The 9,302-nt window shown below is 43.0% G+C and overlaps 1 protein-coding gene across 3 annotated transcripts in view; it reads left to right on the forward strand.

The window, feature by feature from the left end:
• LOC147015129 (uncharacterized) overlaps positions 1-9,302 on the forward strand; it is a 49,266-nt gene that overhangs the window by 39,566 nt on the left and 398 nt on the right. For all 3 annotated transcript variants that reach the window (XM_085849155.1, XM_085849154.1, XM_085849156.1), the window contains 2 exons: positions 3,346-3,461; positions 8,596-8,653. In XM_085849155.1, the coding sequence (XP_085705281.1) occupies positions 3,346-3,461; positions 8,596-8,653 (174 nt within the window). The remainder of the gene's footprint in view (positions 1-3,345; positions 3,462-8,595; positions 8,654-9,302) is intronic.

The following is a 9,302-nucleotide window of genomic DNA, read 5'->3' on the forward strand; positions in this document are numbered from 1 at the left end:
TTTTCACATCTGGCCCAAAATATAATCACTTAATTGCCCTGTCTTACTTTACCTTTTTACCAAGTTTGATGAAATACTACAATTTGCTTCTTGATTATCGCGTAAACAAAAATCCGGACAGATGGACGGACGGACAACCCGGAAACATAATGCCTCCGGCACGCTTGGTGCGGAGGCATAAAAAAGGTTATACTTTCGACTCACCCAGTATGTATCCTTAAAATGAAGGTAAACGTGCAGGTTCGTGTTTTTGCAACCGACGACAATTGAACCAAGTATTGTATCAGCTTATGCCAAATCCAAAACGGACCTAAAAGTTTCCTGTAATAATATATCGACCAACGTCAAGGGGCAGTCTAAAAGTGGCCATGGAACAAAAAAAAATTAAAGCTAATTTCCCACTTGTCCTAGTTATCATCAAAACCATCCTCTTCAAATTCTTCACCATCTGTGACTGTTTGTCCATTCTGTAGATCAACTGCAAGCTGCTGTGTACAAGCAAGACCAGGTTTGCGACACTTGCAGTTACCTTTGCGAGCTCATTTAAACTGGTAACTAGTTCTCCAATGGCAGCAGGAGGAGCCTCTTCCCACATAAAAAAAAAATGGGGCTACATTTGTCATGCCATCCACGTCTGCTGGGGGACGGAATTTCAGGGCATCCTTCTGTGCAGCGTTTGCGAAGACTATCTGCGGAAGCATTGTCACAACGAGTCTTATTATATAACGCAACAATGAAGTTTTCAGCAGCTCGAAAGACTCCCTCGGAGCAATCGAATGATTCCCCTATCTTCTCAAGAAAATCGATACAAGACCTTGCAACGTCGAGGGCCATCTTATTTCGGATGCCTGCAAACGTGGAAGTCACATCAGCTCCAGTGAACACATGAAGGGCTCGGAGGACATCAGCTAATGGACCACATTCTTCACCAATAACTGACACATCGGTGATGCGAAAATTCTTCTGTACCTCTGTTATAAAATAGAGTATTCCGCTGAACTTTGGTGCATTTGCAGCACTCAATACAGCCATGTCTGTGTCGGGACCATGGATGATGACAACTTTGTAGCCTCTTGCAAAAGCATGACTTGCATGATCAAAAAAATCAGTATCTACCTCTTCGTGACAACATGACAAGCTGGGTGCAGTTACAGCTGCAAAGTATTTTGTCATTGAAGTACAACAGAGTCCATTTTCTTTTTGCATACCAGCAAGATAGAGTATTTGCTCAGGTTTCAGAAGGTTAGGTGAGGTGTTTATCCGATGCCTCTGCAGAAAATCTACCAGATTCATTTTGTTTTCTGCTGCAGTGATGAACTTTGGCCACTGCTTAGGAACCTGCATTCCTGATCCTTTAACTCCTTATAATCAAGCCATCAGATTTTTTCTCGATGATTCTGCTCACATTTCTTGATAGAAATCTTTCGATATCGATCACCAATTATATCAATTCTTGCTGCGTTCTTTGATTTTGATTGAATGATATCAAGCAGTTGATCCACATATTCTCCAAATAACTTGTTGCCTTTTGCAATTTTTGCTGTACTCTGACCAAGTGCCATCAGATCAAAACAGACACACAACATGCTTGTAACAGGAACAGAGACACTTTGCGCTGACGCATTGGCTGTGAAATATTTGAGCGAGTGGAGCAGGGTTGCTTTTTGTGTCTTTCGCAATTAGTGTAGTAGATAGTAGAAAAATCGTGCAAATTATGATACAAGCATCAAATTTGGCATTTCTGTTCTGCAGGGATTTCTGATCAAATCTGCCCGATTGGCCATTTGAAAATCCAAATTTTGAAAAATTTGAAGAAAAAAAAAAACTTCAAAAAAATTTGAAGTCACAGCTGGCTGAAATTCTTGAAGCGCAAGTGAACATCCCGGACAGAGAACCAAGGGGAGATGCAGTCATCATTGATGGATCAGTACTTATCAATGCCCTACTTCCACGCACTTCAAAGATATTTAATTGACTATGCTAAAGAAGACATCATCCCAAAGGTGGAATCCTATGGTGCCAGGTACGAGAGGGTGGACGTAGTGTTTGATGTGTAAAAGAAGTCAAGTCTGAAGTCTGAGGCAAGGTCGAAAAGGGGGCAAGGAATCAGAAGAAGAGTCACAGGAACCAGTAAGACTCCAAGTAACTGGAGAAGCTTTCTTTGAGGTGACAGCAACAAGACTGAGCCGTTTCACTTCCTTGCGGAAAAGATGTGTGAAGCACAGAAGACAAGCACAGTCATTGTCACAAAAGGAGAAGATGCCATTAGCAACACAAGGAAGTCACTGGATGCTGTGTCTCCATGTTGTCATGAAGAAGCTAACACTCGAATATTTGTACACACCAGGGATGCAACGACGGATGGTAGCAAGTCCATTATCATTAAGGTTAATGACACAGACGTACTAGTCATAGCAATATCTGTACTGCCATCCTTACAGGAACTCGGTGTTGAGAACATGTGGATTGCCTTTGGCCAAGGAGCCAAGGCACGATGGATTCCAGTCCATGAGGTAGTTTCTGCAATAGGGCCTGAGAAAGCTCGAGGGATCCCATACTTCCACGCATTCACTGGATGTGTCGTCGTGTCTGCCTTCCGCGGTAAAGGGAAGAAAACTGCATGGCAGACTTGGAACCTCTTTGATGATGTTTCTGAAACATCCACCAATCTCAGCCAGCATCCAACATTGATTCGTGATTTTGACTTTTTGAAGTTTTTTTTTCTTCAAATTTTTCAAAATTTGGATTTTCAAATGGCCAATCAGGCAGATTTGATTAGAATCCCCTGGAGAACAAATGTGCCAAATTTGATGCTAGTATCATCATTTGCACGATTCCTCTCAAAAATTACTGTTATCTGCCCCACTAAATGTACCATCCTCAAGAGGTCGCAATAGACAAAGGAATGTTGGCCAGCTCGTATTGAAAGAGTTCTTTCAAGTTGCATTGCCTGGTGATGCTTTTTTCAATCATCATCATCTTTTCAGATGGTTGCTGCAGCTTGTATTCTACTTGTGCCTAAGGATGTGCTACATCTCAGTTTGTCATGTTTAGCTCACCTGGAACGTAGCTCCAGGGAGCTGATGGGATAGCGAGTCATCCGTCCGTCAGTCCATCCGTCCACAATCACTTGCAACTTCTCTGAAATCACACACACAATTTCGATGAAAGTTAACCACAACCTTCATCACCCATGATGTACCAAAGTGTGTTCATTCCAATCAATAAAATTAATCCAAAGGTATTGACTTTCTTCTCCGTTAAATATTTTGTGGGTCATCCATGCCTCCAGTGGTTCCCTGGGTTTCTCATCCAGCTGCCAGTGCTGTTTTTTTTCTTTTACAGAGATAACCTCCTCCTTACCATACCTATGGATTTCCAGAAAAGGCGGCATTGTCAAGATTTTGTTCGTGAGCCACATCATCGTGTTTGTTTTGAAGTATATCTTGAAAAGTATTGAGGTATGGATTTGGTGTGTGTGTGTGTGTGTGTGTGTGTGTGTGTGTGTGTGTGTGTGTGTGTGTGTGTGTGTGTGTGTGTGTGATGCAATGGTAATAATCGAGTGATAATCTATGTATGTAAAAACGAAAGGCATGGTCAGTCTGTGAAGCTGTCTGTGAAGCTGTCTGTGAAGCTGTCTGTGAAGCCATGTGACTATATGTCTATTAATTACGTACTGTTTGAATTTCTGTTGCACCTTAACTTCACACACGTATCTCAAGTAATTACGTGTGATTAGAATGTGCATTTCGACCCTTTAGAATGCAGAGACCCCTTCGACCGTTGAAGATGTTTTAAAACGCCAAAGACCCAGACGACCCAAAAGTCCTCAAGGACCTAAAAGTCCCCGAGGACCCAAAATATCCCGAAGACCCAAAAGATTCCGAAGACCCAAAAGACCCAGATGACCCAAAAGACCCTGAAGTTGCACCGTGACTAAGTCTATTAATTATATACCATTGGAACATACCTTTTCAACCTTTCAACCCTTTGGACTGCTGAGACCCCTTGAAGACACTTTCAACACCATCAGAACAACCTTTAAACCCCTTGACACCCCAAAATCGGGTTAGAACATTAAGACCCTTTATTATCCCCAAGACCCTGAAAGGTCCACAGTATCAGAATTTATTTTGATGTGATTATATTGATTTTTTTAAAGTAATAAACATAGAACTGAATGTGGTTTTTAATTCCAATAATTTTTGAGCTGTTACAGTTAAAAAAAGCAAAGCTGGCAGGAACCACCCTAAAAATTCCAGAAAACCGCGATGATCATTTCATCACCTACAGTATGTGATGTAATCGAGGGAAAGATCGTGTCAGCACGCCACGGATAACGGTCACACAACTCGTTTCAGACTCGTCAGAAAGTGAATTTGACGAATATTTTTCTGATCAAGAATCCTCTAATTCCGACGATAGTAAAAACGAATGATGGAGAAGGTGCTGTCAGACCATACGTGTTTGAACCTGAGATGGAAATTGGGGATGACATCGGTCAAGAAATACCTGGTATTCACAACAATCGGGGCGACGTCTAAGAAAGACTCGACGATAGCAATTGGTAAGTGGTTAAACATGGAGATAGAATGTGGTAATGTGGGGTTTCGTGGTATTTTGATGTAACACTTCTCTGTAATTATTGTAGTAACTTGAGATTAGACCCTTTCTACCCCTTCGATCATTACTACTATTGGAACGTGTCCTTTAGACCAGCTCGAACCTTTTCGGCACACACCACACAAACCCCACAAACATCTATAGTCTTCTTGAAAAACACAGACTATACTTTTTGTTCAGTGGCTTCAACAAGCATCCCAGGGTTAAGGTATGGAATAGGGGGAGGGGGCGTGTCTTCCTCGAGTGTTGGGTTAAATGTTAAGGGGGTGTCTGTTGAAGTGTTACAGGGAGTTGGGGCGTTACAGGGAGTTGGGGTGTCAGATTTGGGTAAAAAAATACGTCCCATGTCACTGTGAGGGAAGGGGGGTGGGGTGGGGGAGGCTGGGTACCACAATTACCATTTCTCAAGTCTTGAATGTTTGTGCCTGCATGCCCGGCTCACGCCAGCCCAACGGAACACACATCCGCAAATAACGGGCATTAAAGTTTGTTGCTTTCAAACTACGCACCATGGTCATGGAGATTAAACATAATTTCATGTTTTTCCCCGTTTCTGTAGATTATCTATCTGTTTGGCACATATAAGCCACATGTATGTTACTATTAGCCCTGCTACTGTTTGTCTGATATGTAATGTAGAAAGTTTCTGATTGATTATTGTATTTAAGTGGTGGCAATCATGGCCGATGTGAAATAGAAATGTGAAAAAAAACCAAAATGCTGCTTACCCTCAGATTCTTATGCTTTTCCGCAACTGTTCTGAAACTTTTTCTTCTTCTCCATCTCTCTATAATTCCAGCAATGTGTGTGTGTGTGTGTGTGTGTGTGTGTGTGTGTCTGTCTGCGACCGCCGTTTCTCGACGACCGCCGGTCCGATCGGATTGAAACTTGCCAGGAATATTGCCGGGGCCCCGCAGATGTGCCTTTTCGAGGTTTGATATCGATCGGATAAGCGGTTCCCAAGTTACGGCCATTTATCTGTCGGCCAATGACAAGACACGGTGTTATGACGTCACGAATGACGTCACAATTAATGTTTATTTATTTATTTTTTATTATTATCTTTTTTTTTTTTTGCACGATCGACGGTCCGATTTGACTGAAACTTGCCAGGAGTATTGCCGGGGCCCCGCGGATGTGCTTTTCAAGGTTTGATATTGATCGGACGAGCGGTTCCCAAGTTACGGCCATTTATCTGTCGACCAATGACAGGACAACACAATTCTTCTTCGTTTGATATGACGTCACAATTGACGCTGGGGACCTGAGTATGTTTCCCAAGTTATGGCCATTTATGATACGGTTGGTCCAATCTAATTGAAATAATGCCCCAATCCAGTCGTCGTTTCCGCCCCTACGGGCCCGTACTAGTTGAATATAATTCTCTCTAATCTTGGTGGGGATCGTTTTGGCTTTTTATCGCTTCTATTTACTCATCCCGAATTGGGAATACAGGCCAGTGTCGTATGAATTATCTTCGAAATGGGAGCTGCAAATGGCGTTTGAAGCAGGTGGGGCCATGACACATTCCTCCTCTGGTCCGTTTTACCTCGGCTATCTATATTTTCCTTACAGCTGGATCTTGTGGGAATCGATGCGTACTCTCACCATCTTTGGATGTTTTGCTACAAACAGTAGCAATATATGTAGATGGTATTCTGAGTGCTTTTTCAGAGTTCAAGAGGGTACGTAGACCACACGTACACACACAAGTCCTGCAGCAAAAATATCCTCGAGATGATGCGGTGGGTCACTTGATATATGACGTCATCAAATCGCCGTTTTGGGGGGGGGGCAATCAAGCATGGCAGGACACCAAAAAACATTAAAATCTTCGTTTGAAGGTATTTACTCAAGAAAAAAAACAATGATTAAGTGTTAAGTGAAGCTATATTTATACATTAAACCAAATATGATTTTCTGATTCTGTGACTCCCAAGACACCCTAACCCCCCCCCCACCAAAAAAATCCCACAAATGGCCAAAAGACACCCAAAAGACTCTGATGACTCCCAAGACTCTTAAGACAACCAAAACCACCTTCAGACCCTTAAAAGACCCTAAAAATGCCCAAAACCCACTTAAGACCCTTCAGACCCCACACAGCCCTTAAGACCCCCAATAACCCCCAAAATAGCAGAGGGCGCAAGACCAGACAGGAGGTGGTAGAACACAGAGACCACCGACGTCTCTGCAATGGTAAAGTGATAGGCCGAGAGACTGAGCTTCATTGTGAGAAATTCCAATGATCATGAAGGCCTTGGTTTCTGCGACATCAATCTGAGCAATGTGTGAGGCAGAGGCACCAGCCCAGAAGGGGGAGCAGTATTCCATCAAGCTTTGGATGAAGGCCTTGTAGGTGGATAGGAGTCCAGGTGTGCTGAAGAAAGACTTCGTACGACAGAGGATGCCAAGTCTGTGACTGGCTTTAAAGGCCAACTTTGAAATGTGGTTTGCCCAAGAAAGATCATGGTTAATGGTAAGACCCATGAGTTTGAGAGACAACTTCTTCAAGAAGATTGTTAAGAAAGTAGACAGGAGTGTTTGCCAGATGGTCCATTTTTAGAGAGAGAGAGTGAGATTTGTCAGGATTGAAAGACATTGCGTTAACGATGCCACTTTCCTTTTTTGATACTGTGATTGAACTTAGATCAGTTCGGATTATTGTAAAGGTTGTGATGGAGATGGCGATGTGTTGTTTTTTTTTTTTGTCTGATCTGGAGTTCAATTCCTGACTTGCCGATAAATGCAGTATGGTATAGTGCAGTATAACAGTCATTTTGCATGCTTTTAATAGATGATGAAGAAGGTATGCCTTACTGGGTAGACACAACCTTGCTGAGAAGCATGAATTGCATTTCCACAAAAAACCTAAATTCCGTCTATCCGAGCCTCTTCCCTTGACTGTTCCAAGGGGGGGGGGCAGGTCCAATACCTCCTCGCTCACCTGAGGTTCTCTGCCCCCCCTTTTCCTCCCTGGCATCCCAGGACGGTGTATTTCACCGCCAAGGTGACGCAAAAATGCTCGGAATAATAAACTGATTGTTTCTTTTGATGTTTTGAAGAATTGCTGTTGGCAATCTGATCTGTATTTTGAGGATTTTCAAAATGCACGTTCATGTTTCTGCGTTCATCGAGCTGGGCCAAAGCAATCTTTCTTTATGAAACTGAATGTTCAACTTTATATGTTCACAAAAAAATTTGGAAAATTGCAGTCAAACACAATCTCATTTTAAAATAAATTGTAAAATTAATTTCCAAATGCAAGTTAAATAATAAATGATGTCAAAAACACCAGCAACCGTACAACGCATAGGACCCAGTGTGACCACTCCTTGGCTTTTTTTCACAAGATCTTGGCTATTCGTTGTTCACCTTGGCATCTTGGTTTTCTCGAGGTTTTCTATAATCTTCGCTTTTCCAAAACCTTGTGAATTATTGGCTTTTTTCATTGGCTCACCTTGGCATTTATGAAAATGAGGAGTGGCCACACTGGGACGTGTGTCTGTTTGTTTGTTTGTCGCACGACTCCTCCTACAGTACTGGGCCGATGACATCCACACTTGCTCCGTAGGATCAGCATGATCCCAAATGGTGTATAGGGGTGTTTTTTTTTTAATCTTTTCCGGTGGTCCTGAGTCGACCGGAGGGGGGGGGAGGAGGTGGACAGGATGCAAATTCTCAATGTAAATGTGTATCCTGTCGCACCACCTACAGGTGGGAGAGGGTATTACAAGTCTCCACGATTTATAGTTCAGTGTTCCTGTCCGGTTACTCTGCTGGTTAGACATAATAAACCAACGGGATGAAATGAATTGTTTTAATAAAGAATGGAATGTGGAAACAATGGAAACTGAACAAGTCAAATGTATTCTTCCTGAAGTTTTGGTCAGAATGTGTATTTTGTGGATGGAAGTCACAGGAAGTGAGGATCATTTTTTTTTTAAGTTGTTGCTGTTCTGTGTCTTGCAGCCAGTACTTGCATTCAAGAAAGTTCGTAAGGACAGGATCCGATGCCCTCAGAACCGCAGTAAGTGCAACCTGGAATTGCCTTCAAATTTTGCTCACTTACCATTAAAGATAATATTCATAATCATTTTAGGGCCGGCAGGATAGCCTGGAGTTATTTATCTTCATCTCCAAGCTGTGTATGCCTGGTGTTGGCTTAATGGTAAGGGTGGTGGGCTTGGGATCCTTGGGTCCTGAGTTCAAATCCCGCTCAGCTGTTGAATTAACACCAGGTGGGGTTAGCTCGGCCCGTCATCCTTCTGAGGTCAGCAAAATGAGTGCCAGCTTGCTGGTATCCTGTGTTGGAGTGGTGACCCGTCCAGGATTGTGCCCAATAGCCAAGGAGATTGCTTAAGCAGCACCAATGCTCTGCACAGAGTTTTGGCCCAATCTCCTCCTCCTATCTCATCTCCCTCACCCCCCACCCTACAGAGGACATTGCATCAGCAGCATAGCCACACCCTCAGCTCATGATCCATTAATCAGGACCATACTCTGTGGAGCATCAGTGCTGCCAAAGCAGTCACCTGGGCTATTGGACACAATTTTGGACGGGTAACCACTTCAATGCAGGGTACTGGAATGGCTCAATCATCCCAGCAAGCCGGTACTGATTTTGTCAACCTCCAAATGTTGACATGCTGAGTCAACCCCACCTGGTATTAATTCAA

This window comes from Eptatretus burgeri, chromosome 12 (assembly GCF_056783735.1).
Source record: "Eptatretus burgeri isolate ZD-2024b chromosome 12, Ebu_testis_v1, whole genome shotgun sequence".
NCBI lineage: Eukaryota > Metazoa > Chordata > Myxini > Myxiniformes > Myxinidae > Eptatretus > Eptatretus burgeri.